General features: G+C 45.1%; 1 protein-coding gene across 1 annotated transcript; it reads right to left on the bottom strand.

The window, feature by feature from the left end:
* Positions 1–325: 325 nt before the first annotated feature.
* Positions 326–12,378, bottom strand: PRSS38 (serine protease 38). Its single transcript, XM_049648426.1, has 5 exons — positions 12,121–12,378; positions 11,514–11,676; positions 10,686–10,957; positions 1,012–1,154; positions 326–580 (listed from the first exon to the last, which is right to left on the bottom strand). Exons 1-5 carry the CDS (start codon positions 12,278–12,280, stop codon positions 326–328), a joined length of 993 nt encoding a protein of 330 aa, XP_049504383.1. The 5' UTR covers positions 12,281–12,378.
* Positions 12,379–22,723: the final 10,345 nt, after the last annotated feature.

Here is a 22,723-nt window from a genome sequence, read left to right on the forward strand (position 1 = left end):
ACTTAAAAACTCTTTGACACTGACAGGTCTGAGCATTTAAAACTCTGCTGGCTTTGGCTGCACCTGGATTCAATGTCCCGACACTGATGGCCGGGTGGCCTGTGCTTCTCCCCTTGCTGCCTGTCACCCTGATAAGGCCACTGAGTGCCAGGCGATATACACACTCTGTCTTCGTGAGGAGGCCTGTGCTCTGAGTGGACAGACGACATAGCACCTCCGGGATGCTCACTTGGTAAACATTTAATATCTTACCACATCTCAGCCCAGAGCACTGGGCCCTTTTGTGGTGAGATGTGGCCCCACATCTGGGCCTGGCCGGTGGCCCTCACAACATTAATAGGACAGCCAGCATGGTCACAGGGACACTGAGGGTGGCGCATAGCATGGAGGAGAGGGTGGGGAGTGGCTGAAGAGGCAGGGGTGTGTGCTCTATGTGATAATGGATCCACTTTGAGAAATAGGAGACCCGCGCATAAACTGCAGGATACATAGGGTATGTGCAGCCACGGCCCCAGCTCACCACTCCAACCTGCAACCAGGTGTGGTTGAATTCACAGACGAGTGGGCCACCAGAGTCACCCTGGAAAAGAGAGGGGGTTCCTGTGAATGGGGAGTTCAGGGTCTGCAGCCTCCTGCATCCCACACACTCAGCCTCACTTTGCCGGTGCCAAGCTCTGCTGCAGGCAGGCTGTGCTCCAGGCACTGTCCTGCCAGCGGGGGTGGGGGGAGGATGGTGCCATGGGGTGACAGATAGTGGGCAAGGCCCCGGGAAGACGTGGAGCCTGGGCTGTTCTGGCAGTGCTGGGGTCCACAGGGTGCTGAGTGCTAACTGGAGTCGCATAAGCCACCCAAGACTCCCGCCCAGCTGAAGGCCACATGGTGATGTGCTCCTGAGCCCTACAGCGGACAGGCCATCTGGGACCACCTCCCACTCCCAAAGTGCCCCCTGGCTCAAAGCAGGTGAACATCTGAGAGCCCCAGGCTTGGCCCCTGCCCCTCAGAGGGAAGCACCTCGCACACAGTCTTCATGTTCTTGATGTCCCCGGCACACAGCATGTCCATCATAATATATGACAGGTGTCCGTAGAGCAGCTGGCACAGGGGCAGTGAGATCAGGGGCATCTGTGCCTCCTGCAGCTTGTCTGAGGTGTGGCCTGTCAGAAAGGAGTGCAGGCCCAGTGAGGGGTCCCCAAGGCACCTGTGGTCCTGGGGCCCAGCTGGCTCACCCTGAGGCTCCTCCTGCTCCCGCCCTCCTCATGGCTCCCTCTCTGCACTGGGGTGCCTGGTTTGCTCAGTGGGTATGAAATATATGTGTCATGTGAGTCTTCCTAAAGCAGCGGGAAGGGCCACGCCACGTTCTAGCCTGTTCCCTCCCACTGCTGCAGCTGGGGACCAAACAAGCCTCTGTCAGCCCAGTCCCCAGGTGGCTGAGTGGAGGGCACTGTGTGCAAAATAAAGAACCTCTGGGTTTTGCCGGTGTCACCCCTGCGTGCCTCAGTCTACCTTGATGGGCACAGTCATTGGTCCCAGAAACCTGTGCTCTCCTGGCCCATGTGTGAGAGGTTCCCATGGCTCTGGGCATCGCTGTGACTGAAGAAAAGCTGTTTGCACAGGCTGCAGACCCGTGCGACCCTGGTGTCAAAGGGGTGCCCATTTGGGGAAGGCAGAGAACCCTCCAGGGGCACCTGGGGAACCACTTTTGGAGCTAGAGAAGGTGACCCAAAGCAGGAGTCAGCAGCGTTTGTGGTTGACACTGGCTGCGCAGGCAGGGCAATGTCAGGAGAGGAGCCACGGACAAGGCAGGTGGTGCAAACGGGCACGCAGAGCAACAGAGCACCCACAAACCAGGGTTTGCAGTGCTGGAAGAGGCAGCCCAGTAAAGTGCATTGGGAAACACGCTGGCTGTAAACCTCTCCACTGTGACCATGCAGGGCAACAAGGAGTGCACTTCTCTCCTGCCATAAGCAAGCAGCAATGTGTCTGCACAGGACACAACTGCTTTCCTACATTGTGGCTGTCCAGGGAACACATAGCAGATGAGGCAAGACCTCAAGGGACCCATGCCCCTCGGGTGGGGAATGTCCCCAGGTACCCGGGCAGCTGGAACCCCAAGGTGGACACCACAGGGAGGGTGTTGCAGAGAGAAGGAGGCCCAGAGTCTAGGCTCCCTCAGCCTGCTGCTGGGTCCTGAGCCGTGCGTGTGGAGGGTACAGACAATCCCATGGGGAGGATGGGCAGAGGATGGTGGGGTGGACTCCACAGCCCCCAGAGCTCACAGGGGCCTGAGATACCGAGTTCCAGCCATCCCAGAGTGGAGAGTCTTGCTGACCACCCAGACAGTGGTGGAGACAGAGGATGTGTGGTGTAAGCTATCCATCACACTCTCACGGCCGCCACAGCCCCATGCAGCTGGTGGACGGAGGACCAAACTGATGAGCCTGGCAGAGCACAAGGGAAGAGGTGGAAGGAAGATGTGCATGGAAAGTAGTCAGCAATAATTTCAATGGCTTGTGTAGGTGTGGCCAGCACACCAGCTCAGAATGCTCGGAAGCCACACGAGAGGTTTGCACTCACTAGTAGGTCTTTCCTCTAAGTCTCCACCGAGAGCCATGGGACAATACAGTAAACAGGGCAGGGGTCCAGAGAGAGAGCCCCTCCACGCAGGCCAGGGGATGGCCAGCTGCCACTGGAGGACTGCAAGAGTACAGCTTGCTTCCTTTCTCACCTGTGGACCATGAGCCTTCCATTGGTCGGGAGGACCAAAAGATACTCTTGTCCCAGGACACAGAGTCGAGTGCAGCTGCCCCAGGTGTGCCAGCAACTGTGCACAGAGGCCCATTTCCAATGGGCCCACAGCACTGCCAGGGACCAAGGCTGGACCAGGGCAACTCAGGGATCCTCCTCCCCAGCACCAGTTGCCCCCCAGAGGGTAGGCGACAATGTGCCACAGGTGTGCAGAGGTGCTGAGGTAAAAGGAGGAGCAGGAACAGAGAGACACCCCAGGCCCCACATCCAGCAGCCACCATGGAGGGACCTGAGCCTCTGGTGCACTGAAGGCAGCCAGAGCAACAGCAGAACCTGCAACCCAGCTCAAATTCTCACCAGACTTCCCCGCCCTCACCACCCCACTAATGACTCAGCAGAGAAGGGTCTATTCTGGGGTTCACAGGTTTCAGTTCTAAATGTTCTACAATGTCTGGCATTCAACAAAAATGTAACAGATATACACGCATGCACACACTCACACATGAACTCACACCCATGCATGTGCACCCCTCACCCCACATGCATACATGCACATGCACACACCTGTACACACACATGCAAACACACATGTACAAAGGCACACGTGTACACAGGGGGTGGTCTATGAATCTGTCCTTGTGCTAGAATCACATTGTCTTGATATCTATAACTTTACAATATTTTGAAAGTGGGAACTGTGAGTCTGTCCAGCTTTGATCTTCTCCTCCAAGAGTGTGTTTTGGCTACATAGGGACCCTTCCAATTCCATATGAACTTAAGAATCAACTTTTACATTTCTTCAGAAAAGGCACTGGACATGCAGGCCACTTTGGGTGGTGCTGACATTGTGACAAATTTGTCTTCTAACCCGTGAACACAAGCTGCCTTTCCATTTATTTAGGTCTTTCAAAATCCCCCTGGCAATGTTTTGAGCACTTGGTTTACAGGTCTTCACCTCCTTGGCTGAATTTACTAAAGGTAGCTTTTCTTTCAGATGATTTAGTATTATTTTCTTAATGTCATTTTGTGATTGTTCAATGAAGGCATATAGAAACTCAGTTAACTTTTGTGTGTGTTGATCTTTATCCTGCAACTTTGCTGAAATTGTTTCTTGTTTGTAGTGGTTGGTTTTATGTGTTGGTTTTTAGGATTACTTGGAATTTGGGTGACTTTTCTTTCTTTTTCTTGCCTAACTTAACTGTCTGAAGCTTCTGGTACAATACAAAATGTCAGCGGTGAGAGTGGCCTTCTTATCCTGCTCATGATTTTAGGCATCAGTTGTCCACCTTTCTCTGCTGGGTAAGATACTGGCTGCGGGTTGTTCATAAATGTCCTTAGTCGTGCCAAGGAAGTACTCCCCTCTTCCTACTTTTTGACTGGCTTTTTTCTTCATCAAAGGACATTGGATCCAGTCAGAGGCTTTTCTGCATCACTTGAGCTGAACATATGGGTTCCCCCTTCATTCCTTTAATGTGGTGTGTTCTATTGGTTAATTTTTGCATGCTGAGCCTCCTTTGTATTCCTGGGACAAATAACACTTTGTTGAAGTGTATAATCCTTTTTTAATGTTTATTTATTTACTTTTTGAGGGAGAGAGAGAGCTCAAGTGGGTAAGTAGGAGAGAGAGAGGGCAAGAGAAATCCCAAGCAGCCTCCGCGCTGTCAGCCCAGAACCCGATGCCAGGCACAAGCTCACGAACCATGAGATCATGACCTGAGTTGAAACCAAGAGTCAGACACTTAACCGACCAAGCCACCCAGATGCCCCAAAGTGTATAATCCTTTTAATGCGCTGTTTTTTTATTTTGATGGCATAATGGTATGTATGTATGTATGTTTGTATGTATGTATTAATTATATAATTTATTGTCAAATTAGTTTCCATAAAACACCCAGTGCTCACCCCAACAGGTGCTCTCCTCAATGCCCATCACCCACTTTCCCCTCTCCCCCACCCTCCCATCAACCCTCAGTTTATTCTCAGTATTTAAGAGTCTCTTATGGTTTGCCTCCTTCCCTATATGTAACTTTTTTTCCTCCTTCCCCTCACCTGTGGTTTTCTGTTAAGTTTCTCAGGATCCACATAAGAGTGAAAACATATGGTATCGGTCTTTCTCTGTATGACTTATTTCACTTAGCATAATACCCTCCAGTTCCATCCATGTTGCTGCAAAAGGCCAGAGTTTATTCTTTCTCATTGCCAAGTAGTATTCCATTGTATATGTAAACACATCTTCTGTATCCATTCTTCAGTTGATGGACATTTAGGCTCTTTCCATAATTTGGCTATTGTTGAGAGTGCTGCTATAAACATTGGGGCACAAGTGCCCCTATGCATCAGCACTCCTGTATCCCTTGGGTAAATTCCTAGCAGTGCTATTGGTGGCTCATAAGGTAGACCTATTTTTAATTTTTTGAGGAACCTCCATACTGTTTTCCAGAGTGGCTGCACCAGTTTGCATTCCCACCAACAGTGCAACAGTTTCTCCACATCCCCTCCGGCATCTGTAGTCTCCTGATTTGTTCATTTTAGCCACTCTGGCGAGAAGTGGTATCTCAGTGTGGTTTTGATTTGTATTTCCCTGTTGAGAAGTGACATTGTGCCTGTTGGCCATCTAGATGTCTTCTTTAGAGAAGTATCTATTCATGTCTTCTGTCCATTTCTTCACTGGATTATTTGTTTTCCGGGTGTGGAGTTTGGTGAGTTCTTTATAGATTTTGGATACTAACCCTTTGTCTGATATGTCATTTGCAAATCTTTTCCCATTCCGTAGGTTGCCTTTTAGTTTTGTTGATGGTTTCCTTTGGAGTGCAGAAGCTATTTATCTGGATGTGGTCCCAATAGTTCATTTTTGCTTTTAATTCCCTTGCTTTTGGCGATGTGTCAAGTAAGAAATTGCTGCTGCTTAGGTCAGAGAGGTTTTTTTCCTGCTTTCTCCTCTAGGGCTTTAATGGTTTCCTGTCTCACATTCAGGTCCTGTATCCATTTTGAGTTTATTTTTGTGAATGGCGTAAGAAAGTGGTCTAGTTTCATTCTTCTGCATGTTGCTGTCCAGTTCTCCCAGCACCATTTCTTAAAGACACTGTCTTTTTTCCATTGGATACTCTTTCCTGCTTTGTCAAAGATTAGTTGGCCATATATTTGCGGATCCAATTCTGGGGTCTCTATTCTATTCCATTGGTCTATGTGTCTGTTTTTGTGCCAATACCATGCTGTCTTGATGATGACAGCTTTGTAGTAGAGGCTAATGTCTGGGATTGTGATGCCTCCCACTTTGGTCTTCTTCTTCAGTATTACTTTGGCTATTTGGGTTCCATACAAATTTTAGGATTGCCTGTTATAGCTTCGAGAAGAATGCTGGTGCAGTTTTGATTGGGATTGCATTGAATATGTAGATTGCTTTGGTAGTATTGACATTTTAACAATATTTATTCTTCCAATCCATGATCATGGAAGGTTTTTCCATTTCTTTGTATCTTCTTCAATTTCCTTCATAAGCTTTCTATAGTTTTCAGCATACAGATCTTTTACATCTTTGATTAGGTTTATTCCTAGGTATTTTATGATTCTTGGTGCAATTGTGAATGGCATCAGTTTCTTTATTTCTCTTTCTGTTGCTTCATTATTGTATAGGAATGTAACTGATTTCTGTATACTAATTTTGTATTCTACGACTTTGCTGAATTCATGTATCAGTTCTAGCAGACTTTTGGTGGAGTCTATTGGGTTTTCCTGTATAATATCAGGTCATCTGCAAAAAGTGAAAGCTTGACTTCATCTTTGCCAATTTTGATGCCTTTGATTTCATTTTGTTGTCTGATTGCTGATGCTAGGACTTCCAAAACTACGTTAAACAACAGCAGTGAGAGTAGACATCCCAGTCGTGTTCCTGATCTCAGGGGGAAAGCTCTCAGTTTTTCCCCATTGAGGATATTAGCTGTAGGTTTTTCATAAATGGCTTTTATGATGTTTAAGTATGTTCCTTTTCTCCTGACTTTCTCGAGGGTTTTTATTAAGAAAGGATGCTGTATTTTGTCAACTGCTTTTTCTGCATCGATTGATAGGATCATATGTTTCTTTTCTTTTATTAATGTGATGTATCACACTGATTGATTTGCAAATGTTGAACCAGCTCTGCAGCCCAGGAAAGAATCCCACTTGATCATGGTGAATAATTCTTTTTATATGCTGTTGAATTCGATTTGCTAGTATCTTATTGAGAATTTTTGCATCCATATTCATCAGGGATATTGGCCTGTAGTTCTCTTTTTTTGCTGAATCTCTGGTTTGGGAATCAAAGTAATACTGGCTTCATAGAATGAGTCTGGAAGTTTTCCTTTCTTTTCTATCTTTTGGTACAGCTTGAGAAGGATAGGTATTATCTCTGCTTTAAATGTCTGGTGGAATTCCCCGCAGAAGCCATCTGGTCCTGGACTCTTATTTATTGGTAGATTTTTGATAACTGATTCAATTTCTTCACTAGTTATGGGTCTGTTCAAATTTTCTATTTCCTCCTGATTGAGTTTTGGAAGAGTGTGGGTGTTTAGGAATTTGTCTATTTCTTCCAGGTTGTCCAGTTGGTTGGCATATAATTTTTCATAGTATTCCCTGATAATTGCTTGTATTTCTGAGGGATTGGTTGTAATAATGCTATTTTCATTCGTGATTTTATCTATTTGGGTCATCTCCCTTTTCTTTTTGAGAAGCCTGACTAGAGGTTTATCAATTTTGTTTATGTTTTAAAAAAACCAACTCTTGGTTTCATTGATCTGCTCTACTGTGTTTTTACATTCTGTATTGTTTATTTCTGCTCTGATCTTTATTATTTCTCTTCTGCTGAGTTTGGGGTGTCTTTGCCGTTCTGCTTCTATTTCCTTTAGGTGTGCTGTTAGATTTTGTATTTGGGATTTAATGTGCTGTTGAATTAAGTTTGTTGGTGTCTTGTTGAGGATTTTTACATCTACATTCACGAAGAATAGTGTCTCATACTTTTGTGTCTTGCTTTGGGATCAGTGTAATGTTGGCTCCATAGAATGAGGTGAGTGTTCTCTTCTCTCCTATGTTTTTCAAATATCATTTGAGAAGAATTGCCGTTAACTTTTCTTTAAATCTTTGGTAGTGTTCATCAGGGAGGCCACTTCGTCCTAGACTTTTATTGTTGAGAGGTTTGTGAATACCAACTTGCTTACTTGTTACAACTCACTTGGAGTTTTAAGTTTCTCTGGAGTCAGTTTTGGTAATTTGGGCATTTCTAGGAATTTTTCCCTTTCATGTATGTTATCAGATTTGTTGGCGTGGAGTTATGTCTAGTATTCTCTTAAAATCCTTTTATTTATGTGATGTCAGTAGTGGTGTTCTCAGTTTCATTTTTGTAGTCAGGCTAGCTAAAGGTTTGTTCATTTTGTTGGTCTTTTCATATAACTAACATTGGTCTTATTGACTATTTTTTTTCTCATCTCCATTTAATTTTCTCTGCTTTCTAGTTATTGTCTGCTTTCTGCTAGCTTTGGTTTAGTTTGTTCTTCTTTTGTTTCTTAAGTTGTAAAGTGAAGTTATTTATCGGAGGTCTTTCTTCTTTATAAATGTTAAGTACTTCTTTTATAAAAGAATAAATGGCATAGCTACAATTTTTCCCCATAGTACTGTTTTTGCTGCACCCCATACGTTTTGGTATGTTGCATTTTAGTTCTTTTCTTATTTGTCTCTAAGTATTTTGTAATTTTCCTTGTGATTTTTTTCTTTGATCCATTTGTTATTTAAGAATGTGTTGTTTACTTTTCATGGTTTTGTGAATTTATCCATTTTCTTTATATTACTGATTTCTACTTCACCCTGTCTGGGTCAGAGAAGATATTTTGTAAGATATTTACCTTTAAGATATACTGGGACTTTGTGGCCTAATGTATGGTCTATCCTGAAAAATTTCACAAGTGTACTTGTGTGTGGCTGTTGCGGGGTGGGTGTCTATGTGTGTCTGCTACATCTAGTTGGTTCATTGTGATGTTCGAGTCCTCTCTTTCCTTCCTTATCTTCTGTCTGGTTGTTCAGTCCATTGTTGAGAGAGGCATATTGAAATCTCCAACTATTACGGTAGAGCTGTCTAGTGCTCCTTTCAGTTCTGTCAGTTTTTGCTTCATATATTTTGATGGTTTGTCTTTAGGTGTGTAATGGTTATAATTTTTATATCTTCCTGATGTGTAAACCTTTTATTCATCTATAATGTCCTTCTTTGTCTCTTGTAACTTTTTTTTAAGAGTCTATTTAATTTGGTAATAGTATAGCCACCCTGCTCTCTTTTGGTCACTGCTTGCATGAATATCTTTTTCTGTCCTTTCATTTTCAACTTGTTTGTGCCCTTGGATCTCAGGTGAGTTTCACAAACAGCACAGAATTGGATCATGTATTTTTATCCATTCTTCTAATCTCTGTCTTTTGATTGGAAAATTTAATCTATTTACATTTAAAGTAATTACTGATAAGGAAAGACTTCTGTCATGGTTCTATTTGTTTTCTCTATGCCCTGTATCTTTTTGTCCATCATTTCTTGAATTACAGTCTTCTTTTGTGCTTAAACACTTTTTTTCTGTAGTGAAACGTTTAAATTCCTTCTTCATTTCCTTTTGTGTATATTCTACAGATATTTTCTTTGTTACCATGGAAATTACATTGAACGTGATAAAGTTATAACTTTCTAATTTGAATTTCTAGCAGCCTAAATTCAGTAAATTTTTTTAATTAAGTAAAGCAGACATTAATCTTTCTTAAACTGGTATAAGATTAATCTAAAGTCTCCAGACCAGACCACAAATTTATAGCAAGTTATTAGAAGGATTTTCATTAAAATAGAAAATAAGAGAAGACCTAGCATCATTGCAATAAGACCAAAAAATAAAAAAATAAAAGATGAAAATATGGGAAAAGAAATGATGAAACAGTCATTATTTGGAAAAAAAAATAGGATGTTTCTTTTCCAAATACTAAATTGACAAGGTATTAAAAGTGAGTTCTATAAGGTGGCTGGAAAAATCAATGTGCAAAAATCAATAGCTGTCACTAATCAGCAAATACAAAAAAAAAAAAGTTTTCAGGGGCGCCTGGGTGGCTCAGTCAGTTAAGTGTTCAAGTTCGGCTCAGGTCATGATCTTGCAGTTTGTGAGTTCAAGCCCCATGTTGGGGTCTGTGCTGACAGCTCGGAGCCTGGAGCCTGCTTCGGATTCTGTGTCTCCTCTCTCTACCCCTTGCCCACTCATGCTTTGTCTCTCTCTCTCTCTTTCAAAAATTATAAATAAATGTTAAAAAAAGAAAATAAAATATTCAGTAACCATAAAAATTCTAAAGCACTCAGGTATAAACTAGAAAGAAAATATGAGGCCATTATGGAGAAAACTAAAATAACTAATAGATTTTTAATTTTTTTATGTTTATTTTTATTTTTGAAACAAAGATGGTATGAGTGAGGGAGGGGCAGAGAGAGAGGTACAGAGGATCTGAAGAAAGCTCCAGGCTTTCTGCTGACAGCAGAGAGCTTGATGCGGGGCTTGAAATCACAAACTGTGAGATGACCTGGGCCAAAGTTGGATGCTTAACTGACTAAGCCACCCGGGTGCCCCCATTTTTAAAATAAGTTTAAAAAGATTGTTTATAAGTTGAATTTAGAATCTTAAGGAAAACTCTGTTTTGAAATCTGTATTTGTATTTTCAATATACTAAATATACATTCTGTACTCAGAATCGATGTAACTCCTTCTCTGTACACAACAAAGACAGCCAGGGATAACAAAACCGCACACTGATAAAGAAATAGTGATTGATGGGTGGGATTTCCAGTCTCCAGACACCTGCACTCCCATAACTGACAGAATTCATTCTTCTCTGTAGTGACACAGAGCTGCCATCCTTCACAAGCTCCAATTAAGAGACTGACCCCTTAGTTCTCTTACCTTGTTGGGAGATGACTCCCCATCCTGTAGCCCAGCAAATGACATTCTGAAGGTTCACATCTGGGGGTGCGACGCAGACTGGGAGCACAGAGTCAGAAAACACAATGCGAGATTTCAGCTGCACCAGGGCAATGTCTCCTCCAATAGGGTGGTACACTTCATACGTAGGGTGAATGATCACCTTGTTCACCTCGAACCACTGGGTGTGATTGCCTGCAACCCTGAGGTCCACAAGGCCCACGTACATATCAAATGCTTCAGTGTTCTTCTCTCTGTGGGGACAGAGGACAGAGGCACAGTGGCTTGTGCACCATGTACCTGGGAAGGGAAGTCTCCTAGGAGTTCACAGGCCCAGGGAGGCCTGGAGCATGGTGGCCTGGGTCTCCCGGCTCTCAGCCAGGATATGGAAAAGCAAACTCCTGCAGCACACTGGGATCCTGGTTGTCTAGGAAAGTGCCCCCAAAGAAGTCCTAAGCTGGGCCCATGGAGGATTCAGGGACTCATCATGACATGTTGCTCACCATCAGCCCAGGAGGGTGAACTTAGGTGTGCAGTGAGTCGCCCATGAAGGTACGTCTTTCCTCACCTCTCCTGTGATGTTTCCTCTTACCTCTCATCCTATGACGAGGCTCCACACCTGTCCCAAAGAGCCAATGGCCCCCAAGGAGCCTTAAGCCCTGTGAGAGGAGAGGCTGCCCTGGCTGGAACTGTGTGCTGGGCCCCACTCTCTCCCCCACTTCTGGGAAGTCCCAGCTGTAGGTAGCCCACGTGGTCAACCCCAGAGGCCCTGGACCTCCTAGGGAATGGCATCTGGTGCTGCCCACTCACTTCTGGAAGCAGTGGGCTGCTGACAGGATCCAGTACTCATCGATGATGGACCCTCCGCAGACGTGGAAGCCTGCATAGTGCACGCTGACCTGCCATGGCCACTTCCTCTCTGGGACATCCACGCCCCCCACAATCTTCCCCTGTATGTAATGATGGCCACAGGCTGAGGAGAAAGGGACAGAGTCTGCAAGTTATCAGCAGTGGCAGGTGGGTTGGGTTGGGGAGAAACACAGAGTGGCAGAGAGGTCCTGCCTCTGGGTGAGAAGGGAAGGGAAGGTTTGGGGAGGTCAGGAAGAGGGCAGGGGAAGGGAAAGACAGGGAGGGATGAGGCATGAGAGGGAATGGGAGGGGAAGTTGGGGGGGAGGGCCAAGGAAGGGAGGCCAGGGCAAGGGAGGGGATGAGAGTGAGGGTAGGAAAGGGAAGGCAGGTAAGGGAAGGTGCTGAGGAGGGGTGGGGAGGTGCGGGGAAGGGCGTGAAAGGAGGAGAGGAGCAGGGAGGGGTTGGGAGGGGCAGAGAGAGGCAGAGGGGGGGGCCTCCACCCCACGGAAAAAGAAGCCCTGAAATCGCCCCTAGGACCCCTTCAACTTGGGCTGGGAAGGGTCCTACCCACGTCTCGGTTCAAGGAGACACCCTTGATCCTGGGGTGTCCGTGGGCTATGGCTGCAACTCGGGTGGGGGGCAGGAGGAGTAGGAGCAGGATGAGGCTGGGGGCTGCAGGCAGCGAGGCTCCAAGCACAGCATGAGGGACAGATGGCTGGGAAGCCATGAGGTGGGAGGGTCCCAGGGGTTCAAGGGCAGGAGGACCTCGACCGACTTGCAACCCTGCTGGGGCATGCGACGCCAGGAAGATGTGAGGGCACCGCAGCGCCTCGGCGTAGGGCACGTGACAGCACAGAACACGTGAGGGCACCGCAGCGCCTAGGCCCAGAGCACGTGACAGCACAGAACACGTGAGGGCACCGCAGCGCCTCGGCGTGGGGCACGCAACACCGGGAACACATGAGGGCACCACAGTGCCATGGCAGGGGGCACGTGACAACACAGAACACATGAGGGCGTGCAGCTCCATGGAGCAGGGCACAAGACACCAGGAACATTGATTGGCGGGAACCCTGACTACTTGTTTTGAGCAGACACGTGGTGTCCCAGCCACGTGGGCAGGCTCCCTCCTCCTGGAGTACCCGCAGGCTGCAGGCTCCTCATTCCCCATCAGGGAGCCAGTCTCTGGTGGCCTTGCTCCCAGACAGCCCACTCTTGGGGTCACTCCGATTGTACATTCCGGCTCATGTGTTCTGGCCTGTCTGTCCACCTTCATGTTTCCCAAGGGACAGGACTCCACCTGCGTCCCCTCACTGCAGGCTTGGGATGGGAAAGAGTGGTGCCTCCTATTCTGAGGTGGGGAGAGAAGAGGGCCCGTCCTGCAGGGGGTGTGGACACATGGCATTGGTTCTCAACCAGGAGTGATGTTCCCAGGGGACATTAGGTAATGTCAGGAGCCATTGTCGATGATCAAAATTGGGGGGTGTGGTATTGGCATCTAGTGGGTTGTTCAGGGACGCTGCTAAGTAGCCTACAGTGCACTTGCTGCCACCCTCCCAGAACCAAGAACTGTCCAGACCCAAGGTCAATAATGCTGAGGCTGAGATATCTCAGCCTGCAGGTTCTGCAGGGACCACCTTACTGTGGGGGAAGGGGTTGGAAGTTGGCCTTCCGCTGATGAATTCTGCTTCTGAGGCACCTTTTGGGGGGCAGAGTGTGGAGCTTTCCCCATGTCTGCCTTGAGAATAGGAAGGATGGTTAGAGTGTTCCATCATGTTGGGCCACCCTGGTCTGTGGGTTTAGTTAAGACTAATGTGTGAGAGTATGTGTGTGAACATGTGTGAGATTCTGTGAGCATGTGAGAGTGTGTGAGCATGTGAGAATGGGAGAGTGTGTGAGCATGTGAGAGTGTGTAAGCATGTCAGGGTGTGGGTATGTGTGAGCGTGTGAGCATATATGTGTGACTGTGAGCATGTGTGACTGTGAGAGCATGTGATAGTGTATTGTGTGACTGTGAACATGTGTGAGTGTGTGAGAGTGAGTGTGTAAGCATGTGAGAGTGTGGCTGTGAGCATGTGAGAGTGTATGTGTGTGCCTGTGAGCATGTGTGTGTGTGAGAGTGTAAGCGTGTGAGAGTATGTAAGCATGTGAGAGTATGGGTGTGTGTGAGCATGTGAGAGTGTATTGTGTGACTGTGAGCATGTGTGAGTGTATGAGCATGAATGTGTAAGCATGTGAGAGTGTATGTGTGTGAGTCTGTGAGAGTGTGGGTATGTGTGAGTGTATGTGTGTGACTGTGAGCATGTGTGAATGTATATGTGTGTGTGTGAGAGTGAGCGTGTGAGACTGTGTGTGAGTGTATATGTGTGAGTGTGTGAAAGTGTGCGTGCATGTCTGGGAAACTGTGTGTGAGTGTGAGTGTAGGTGTGTGAATGTGAGAATGTGTGGGTATGTGAGTGTGTGATAGTGTATGTGTGTGACTGTGATCATGTGTGTTGGCATATGTGTATGTATGTGAGAGTGTGTATGAGTGTATATGTGTGAGTGTGAGGGCGTGTGTGCATGTGTGGGAGAGTGTGTGTCAGAGTGAGTGTAGGTATGTGTGAGTGTATGTGAGTGTATGTTTGAGTGTGTATGTGTGTGAGTCAGTGTGTGTATGTGTGTGTGTCAGAGTGTATGAGTGTGTTTCAGAGTGTGTGTGTGAGTCGGTGTGTGTGAATGTGTGTGAGCATATGTGTGTGAGAAAGAGTGTGTATGCATGCTTGTGTGTGGGCATTTCCAGGTCACAGGCTCCTCTACATCCAAGTTGGACACATGGGAGGAAAGAAACACTGTAGGGAACTCCCCACTGAGCTGCTCTTCAAGTCCTGTGGCCCCTAGCTAGTCTATTTATCCTTTCAAAATCTCCTGTGTGTGACTTGTGTGGTTGTGAGTAGTGGGAGGAACAACATGGAATGTGCTCATCATTTTTGTCTAAACCTGAAGGAACTTCTCCCAGCTGAGTTAATTTCCACCAAACTGCTATTTTCACTTGCTTGAATTGATGTTTATTTTCCATGTTGGAGGCTTTCCTTCGATGTCTGCTCTTCCTTTGTTTTCCATTTGAAATTAAGACTACTGGAATGAAAAGTGATTGGAAACTCGGGTGTGGACAGTGCTGGGTGAGTCATGGGTAGCCTGTGATGTCAGTAACTTCAGGACATCCCTCTAAGCTTGTCAGCTTGTACACATGATCTCAGGCTCCTTCCTGAGGCAGGGGTCTTACTGCAGACTCTGGGAACTCAGGTAGAAGGTAGTTGTGTTTTAATAATCTGCATTGTGTATACCATGTCTTAATGCTTGTAACCTAACGCTGGCACCCAGGGCCCTAAACTGTGGATTTTGCTTGTTACTCTGCAGAAAATAGAACTCTAGATTGTCTGCAATAGTCAGTGAGGCACATAGCCTGAAGTTGTGGAGTGGGGGGAAGATTTAGGGTTGTAACTTCTTCTCAGTTTTCCCTGGACACTCCTGGGTGAATCAACCCCTCCCACAGTCAGAGCTAGACACACCGCTTCTTCCTGAGGATTCTGTATTGTAGATCAGGATGTTTTCTGCTTTCTCCGTGGCCTACTCAGTTCTGTTACATCAGTCACTACTTATATATATCTGTCATCCACCTGGTCAAAAACCATTCTTATTAAAGTATAATTTACACCCAGTAAAATGAATCGAATCATGCAAGTTTTGAAAAATGCTTGCAGTCATGTTACCACCACAATCAAGCTATAGAAGAATCCCATTGCCTTCCCCTTTAGAGTCCTTCTGCCCATAGTCCCTTGAAACAGCTAATCTAGACTTCCATCCACACAGTTTGCCTTTTCCAGAATGTCATAGATGCATTCTTTAAAGTCTGGCTTTCCTTACTTGGTATAATGCATTTGAGATCCATCCACATGTTTGCCAGTAAAACTGATTGGCCTCAACATTTCTTTTCTGGGGGATTTTAACTATGAATTTAAGCTCTGCAATACTTATAGGATTGTTTAGGTTATTGGTTTATTCTTGAGGGAGTTTTGGTATGTTGTATCTTTCAAAGAAATTGTCCATTTCACTTGAGTGGTAGAACTTAGAGCCATAAATTTGTTAGAAAAATTCCCTTGCTATTATTTCAATGCCTGTAGTAATGATCCTCTTTCATTCCTGATACTGGTGGCTTCTAACTAGATTTTGTTTTATTTATGAAGGCTGTTGTTTCTTTGTATGCTACTTGACTGAATTTTCTTCCATTTGTGATAGTTTCACATCGATTCTTTTTTAGGCATTAAATTGAAAGAGCTCTTTATATATTCGTGATACAAGTATCATCAGATGTATGATTACCAAATGCTTTCTCACAGTAGAAAGAAATTAGGTTACCTTTTGATTTTCTTGAATTCACTCTATGGCTCACAAAAGCTTTTAACTTTAAAGAAGTCCAATTTATCTATTTTCTTTTGACATTGGTACTTTTAGAGTCATATCTAAGAAATCATTGCTTAACCACCAAGGTCATGAAGAGTTAATTCTGTGTTTTCTTCTAAGTGTTTTATAATTCCAGCTCCTATATTTGGGCCTTCAATCCATTTGGAGTTAAATTTGAATATGGTGTGAGGCAGGGGTCCAGATTCACTCTTTTGCCTGTGGATGTACAGTTGTGTTAGGATCATTTATTGAAAAGACTAATATTTTTCCCATCGATTGTCTTGGAACCCTTCTCATAAAACAACTGACCATAAATGAAGGGTTTATTTCTGGACTCTTAATTCTGTTCTGTTGAGGTGTATTTCTGTTCTTACACAAATTCCACACTCTTTCAATTATTGTAGATTTGTCGTAAATTTGCGATCACAAAATTAAGTCCTCCAGCTCTGTTCTTCTCCAAAACTTTTTGTCTATTCTGAGTCCTTCACATGAATTTTAAGGTCAACTTAAAATTTCTAAGGAAACCCTGCTGGAAGTTTGACTGTAGTGAATCTGTAGATCAACTTGGAGAGTAGTACCGTCTGTTACAGTTTGAATTATCCTCCCCCCCCCGCCTGCCCCATAACAAATATGTTGAGGTCCTATTGTCAGTACCTCAGAATGTGACTTTATTTGGAAATAGGGTCATTTCAAATGTAATTAAAGTTAAAATGAGGTCAAACCAGGTTATCCTTGATCCAAAATGACTGTTGCTTTATGAGAAGAAGAGAGAGGAGCATACAGGGAGAAGATGGCCTTGTGATGGAGAATGCAGTGTGAAGGTGGAGGCAGAGATGGAGGGAGGGATGCATCGACAAGTGGAGGAATGCCAAAGTTGCCAGCAGCATGAGAAACCTGGATGTGGAGATGTACTCCCTCAGAACCCTTACACAAACAGCCTTGCTGACACCTCAATTTTGGAATTCTGGCCTCCATAACTGAGAATGAATTTACATTGTTTTAAGTCAAGTGTGTGCTGTTTTGTTATGGCAGCCCCAGGAAACAAATACAGATTTTGGAACCAGGAGTGGGGGTCTGGCAAGTTTGAAATCTATAAGGCACGTAGTAGCCTGGAGTCTTGAGCAAGTGTTGAAGTTAAGGTCTTGAGTCTGAAATCTGCAGGGCAGGTGGGCAGGCTGGAAATGGAGCAGGCTGGAAATGTGGCAGCCTTAAGGCAGAGATCCAGGATACCTCAGGGCTTTGCTGTGAAGGCCATCAACTGATTGGATGATGCCACTCACATAACAAAGGTAATCTCCTTTACTTAAAGTCTATGATTATAAATATTAATCACATGTACAAAACACTTTTACAGCAACATCTGGAGAATATCTGAGCAAACAATTGGACACCATAGCCTAGCCCAGTTGACCCATAAAATTGCCCATGACAGTTCATTCCTTGTCAATTCAGTGCCCGTACATATCGCCTTAATCCATAGTTAATCTCCAAATAATGACAATATGAAGTCTTATTTCCATCTATCATGATAGAACCATCTCGAATATAAGTGAAAATGCACTAACCCTTTCCCAGGAGAGTATGCAAAGTGCAAAGGTGATGCTCACTCTTGTCTTATAGAATCTTCTATTCTTTTGTAAAATATTTATTTATTTATTTATTTATTTATTTCAAGAGAGTGAGCACACGTGAGTGGGGAAATGGCAGAGAGAGAGGGGAAGAGAGAGTCCTAAGCAGGCTCCGTGCTCAGTGCAGAGCCCAACATGGGGTTTGATCCCACAAACTGTGAGATCATGATCTGAGCTAAAACCCAGAGTCAGATTCTCAACCCACTGAGCCACCCAGGCATCCTCACACACACACACATACACGCACGCACGCACACACACACACACATTCTTAACAAAATGAGGAAAAAATACTCATTGCCATTACAGTCCGAGTTTCTGCAAATGGGCATGTGGTCCTTGCTGGTCTCTGTTAGTACTCTCCTCCACTCCTCATTCTGTATCCCCTTTTGCCCTTGGCAAGCACCTCAGGTGGTTGTGGCTCGTGACCTGGTGCAATGACCCAAGTCTGCCTTCCTGAAGCACCTGTGCCATTGGTTCTGCCTGAACTGTGTCGTTTTCCACTGATTTAATCACTGGGCACGGTAATGGTAGACACACCCTGAGAAACGTCCTGTATTCCAGATGAACTCCTTCCCTCCACTGTGGACATGCAGCTCAGTTTCCTTTTGGTGCATTTGTTCTTGGTTTCTCTCCCACTCCTTTTTATCTTGTTAAGGTTGCTAGTGACGGCTCCACTTTCTTGAGTTTGCTTGTCTTGGTCAGTGTAGCTAAACCATACTGGTTCTTTAGGGTTGACATATATGTTTTTTTTTAATTTTTAATGTTTATTTTTGAGAGAGAGAGACAGAGCATGAGCTATCAGCATAGAGCCTGATGTGAGGCTTGAACCATGAACCATGAGATCATGACCTGAGCCGAAGTTGGACGTTTAACTGAGTCACCCAGGTGCCCTGGCCATTATATGTTTTTTTTTTTTAACGTTTATTTATTTTTGAGACAGAGAGGGACAGAGCATGAACGGGGGAGGGTCAGAGAGAGAGGGAGACACAGAATCTGAAACAGACTCCAGGCTCTGAGCTGTCAGCACAGGGCCCGATGCGGGGCTTGAACTCACAGACTGTGAGATCATGACCCGAGCTGAAGTCGGACGCTCAACTGACTGAGCCACCCAGGCGCCCCTATATGTTTAAATTATCAACAAGAGGCAGTCTTGAACTGTGCCTTCTCACTTCCTCAGGTTATATTCTACTGTCTAATGGTTTCGCCACTGGGCTGGACAGTGGCTTAATTGCTTCACGGGGGATGCATCTGGGAAGAAGTATGATGATTTGTAAGGGGCGCTTGTGCATAGCTATTCATCATGAATGTTATGCAGCCATAAACTCTTATTTTTAATGTTTATTTATCTGACAGAGAGAGAGAGAGAGCGCGCATGCATGCATGAGTAGGGGAGGGGCAGAGAGAGGGAGAGAGAGAGAATCCCAAGCAGGTTTCATGCTCAGTGCAGAGCTGTATGCAGGGCTTGAAACTACGATCATGACCTGAGCTGAAACCAAGAGTTTGTCACTCAACCAACTGAGCCACCCAGGCACCCCTTTTGTTGTCCCCTTTTAAGCTAGGAAGGACATCAGTGCTGCCATTCTGAGACATCTGCTGCCTCATGTTAAAAGGTTTGTTCTCGGTTTCCTGTTCTCGTTTTAAGCTGCATGTCTCCAGTCTCACATGTCTCCCGGGGCGATTAGTATGGACTCCATTCACTTGTGCAAAGGAACGACAGAGTCCTGGTGGCACAAGGCCGCATTCAGAAACCCTTGTCTGGGGTTTTTCATTTTCATAAGCTTTTAAGGAACCTGTCAATGTCTCGGAGGTAATCACCATTCAGTAAAGACTGTTCTCTGGCATCTGATCCCTGGAAATATTGCATCCCTTGCATTGTATTTCAGGACTGCTGCCCTTCAAGGCTCTCCAGATCAGCACCCATCCCGCAGAGGGTCTGACGCCCTGTACTCTGCCTCCATTCCTTCCCAGACCCCCAGGCTGGAGCCCCTCACCCTGCACTTTTCATGCAGTTGGCAGAAGGCAAAGAGAATTTGGAGGAGAACGCCACCCAACTTGAAAAGGCAAGAGCCTTTCAGGGAAGGATGCGGAAGTGGCCTGGGAGGGAGGTCTTGAGGAAGGGGATGAGCCTTTCACCTCATGGTGAAAGGAAGAGCATGGTCGCCAGCTGTGGGATGTGCCCACAGAGCCAAGGCCTGAATTCCTGTTGGGTTGGCTGCAAGAAGTGGGTGGGCGATGGCTCCCGAGAGGCATACTGACCCATTCTGTGTGGCTGGCAACACCAGTGAAACATTCTGACACAGCACGTTTTCATTTATCCTGGAGCAAATCAGGCCAGATCATCATTCCAACTTCTAGCAATTTTCTGTAAGTACAGCACTCTGGCAAGAAATAAGGAGTTTGCTCTGAGCTGGGAAAGAGTTGGGCTTGCCTGTCTCCTGCAGACACAACTCGCCCCCCACGTGTGTGTGGGGTAGCTACGCTAGACCAACCAAGGTCTGGGTCCGGCCAACCCTGCAGGTGTGGCAAGAAGCTCTGCTTGCTGTTCTCAGGCCCTCTGCCCCAGGGTACACAGAATGCTCGCAGTCCAGAGGCCCCTCTGCTGCAGAGGTCACCAACACTGCCCTGCAGAGGCAGAAGCTCCAAATGACAAAGGACAGCTGATAAGAGAGGACACATAGGATCCCACTTGCCCACAGCCTAGCAGGCCAGGGGTGTCCATGGCCACATTCCCTCTTCTTTACACCTTTCTTCTCTAACAAACTTGTGGCCATGGGATGGTCTCAGTAGCTGGGGGGTGGGGCTGCCTTTTCTGCCTGCCCTTCTCTGCTCCAGGTGAGTCTCTGCAGCTGTGTCCTCATCATCCAGGGCAGAGTGTGGAATGTTCCATACCTGCAATCTCCTGTTGGAGAAAGCAGCCCCTTAGAAACTCAAGGATTTCAGAGCCGTTAACTTCCACCTCTCATTTCTGCCACAACACCCACACTCAGGGTGGCACTGGTTCACAAAAAGGCTTTGTTCTGCCATTTTGGCATATGGCATGTCATCTTTCACTCTTCCAGGGGAGGACTATAAAATGTGCTTTAGTGAGCACCATGACACGTGCACTTCAGTCTCCTATAGAAACTCTGACTTTAAGCCTGGTGGAAGAAGGGCTTAGGGCTATTGGCTACAAGAACAGCTCTCTTCTTTCATCAAGACCCAAGGAAACTATGGGGTTTGAACAATGAGCCAGGAAAATGCATTATGGACAAGATGTAAAGCATGCTTTGGGAGCATGTAGTCTAGACCAGGGCTTCATCATGTACACCCTATTCATGGAGACACCCAAGAAGCTGAACTTCTCACTTCTGCATATGAGGGACCAGCATGCATGGAACTGGTCAAGGTTGAGGTAGACAGGAAACAGTGCTCACCCAGAGAGCTAGAAACACATATTAATAGAACAGTGTCAATAAGAACGATGAAGCCACCTTTTCTAGTTCCGATTGTACAGTGATGCTCCTAGGCTCTTCCCAGTGTCATTGAGAATGGTGATAGCAGCTATCCTAGTCCTGATTGTATAGTGAGGGTCCCTAGGTTGTCTTCATTTATGGTGATGTTTTCTGTAGCTTTGTTGTCAGGTTTTTTTTTTTTTTTAGCATATATTCTTCAAGTCAGGGATTTTTTGTCTTCTTTTAACCTTGGTAAGGTTTTTAGCCCTGTATTTTTTGTTATTTTTTAAATGTTTCTTTATTTTTGAGACAGAGACACAGACAGAACATGAGTGGGGGAGGGGCAGAGAGAGAGGGAGACACAGAATCTGAAGCAGGCTCCATGCTCTGAGCTGTCAGCACAGAGCCCGATGTAGGGCTCAAATCTATGAACCACAAGATCGTGACCTAAGCCAAGGTTGGACTGAGCCACCTAGGTGCCCCTTAATCATGTATTTTTAATGGTCATTATTAAATTCCTTCATGCTCTATTGAAATGAGCTTGTTATTATTATATTATTATAATAATTATAATAATATATAATATTATATTAATGTAAATTATATATAAACTATATATTCATTAATATTGCCTTATTACATCCCTACAATTATGAAACTGAGAAAATCAAATACAAAAGAGTGGAAGAGTGGAAATGAGTATGTAATAAAAATGACCTGTTTGTTTATGTGAATAATTTAGAAGAATTTACAAATTATTCTAGTAGTAGAATTCAGCAAGTTTCCTAGAATGAAGATAAAATATAAACAATCATATGTGTATACATAAGCAACAAAATCTGAGATACACACTTAAAGATACATGACATTTACTATACAACAAAATGTTTAAGTATTTAGGATTACCTAAGGACCAGAAAAATTATAAAAGTTTATTGAGATGTTAGAGACAAATGAATGGTGAGATATCCAATGTTCATGGATATAAAGGCTTAATGTCGTAAATGTACCTGTCTCTAAATCAATCTATAGGCCAATGAGAATCCGGTAAAAATATGATATAGCAATTACTTGAGTGGTATGGCAGACAGAGTAATGGTTCCCCAAAGCTGTCCACATCCTAATCCCCATGTCCTGTGAAAATGTACCCCTCCTGGTAAAAGGGACTTTGCAGGTGTGATTAAGGTAAGCATTTGAGATGGGGAGATTTTCCTATATTATCCAGATTGGCCCAGTGTGAAAACCCATAGGTCCTTATACAAGATAGGCAGGAGGGTTCATGTTAAGAGAAAGCAAAGTAACCACAGAGGTAGAGATTGAGTGATGCTGTCACAAGCTGGGGTATCTGGCAGCATCTAGAAGTTGGAATCAGCAAGGAATTGGTTCTTTTCCACAAGGAACCAGCCCTGCAGATGCAATTGTTGATTGTAGCCCCATCAGACTCAGTTCAGACCCTTGACCTTCAGAACTATGAAAGAATATGTGTTGTTTTAAGCCCCCCCCCCAAACACACACATCTGAGATAGTTTTTAAATGTACAGAAAAGACTGGTTTTAAAAGTTATAATTCATGTGGAAGGGTGACAGATAAATTTTCCTTTTAAATACCAAATCTTATTATGACACCCTAGTAGTTAAAACACACTGGTGCCTATACAGGCACAGA

The sequence above is a fragment of the Panthera uncia genome (genome assembly GCF_023721935.1).
Source record: "Panthera uncia isolate 11264 chromosome A1 unlocalized genomic scaffold, Puncia_PCG_1.0 HiC_scaffold_17, whole genome shotgun sequence".
In the NCBI taxonomy this organism is placed as follows: domain Eukaryota; kingdom Metazoa; phylum Chordata; class Mammalia; order Carnivora; family Felidae; genus Panthera; species Panthera uncia.

Coding starts and splice junctions, on each gene's coding strand:
- PRSS38 (XM_049648426.1), bottom strand. CDS start 12,280: ATGGCTTCCCAGCCATCTGTCCCTCATGCTGTGCTTGGAGCCTCGCTG. Junction 11,677..12,120: donor CTCCTTGAACCGAGACGTGG/GTAGGACCCTTC, acceptor CTTTCTCCTCAG/CCTGTGGCCATCATTACATA. Junction 581..1,011: donor ACATGAAGACTGTGTGCGAG/GTGCTTCCCTCT, acceptor TCTCTTTTCCAG/GGTGACTCTGGTGGCCCACT.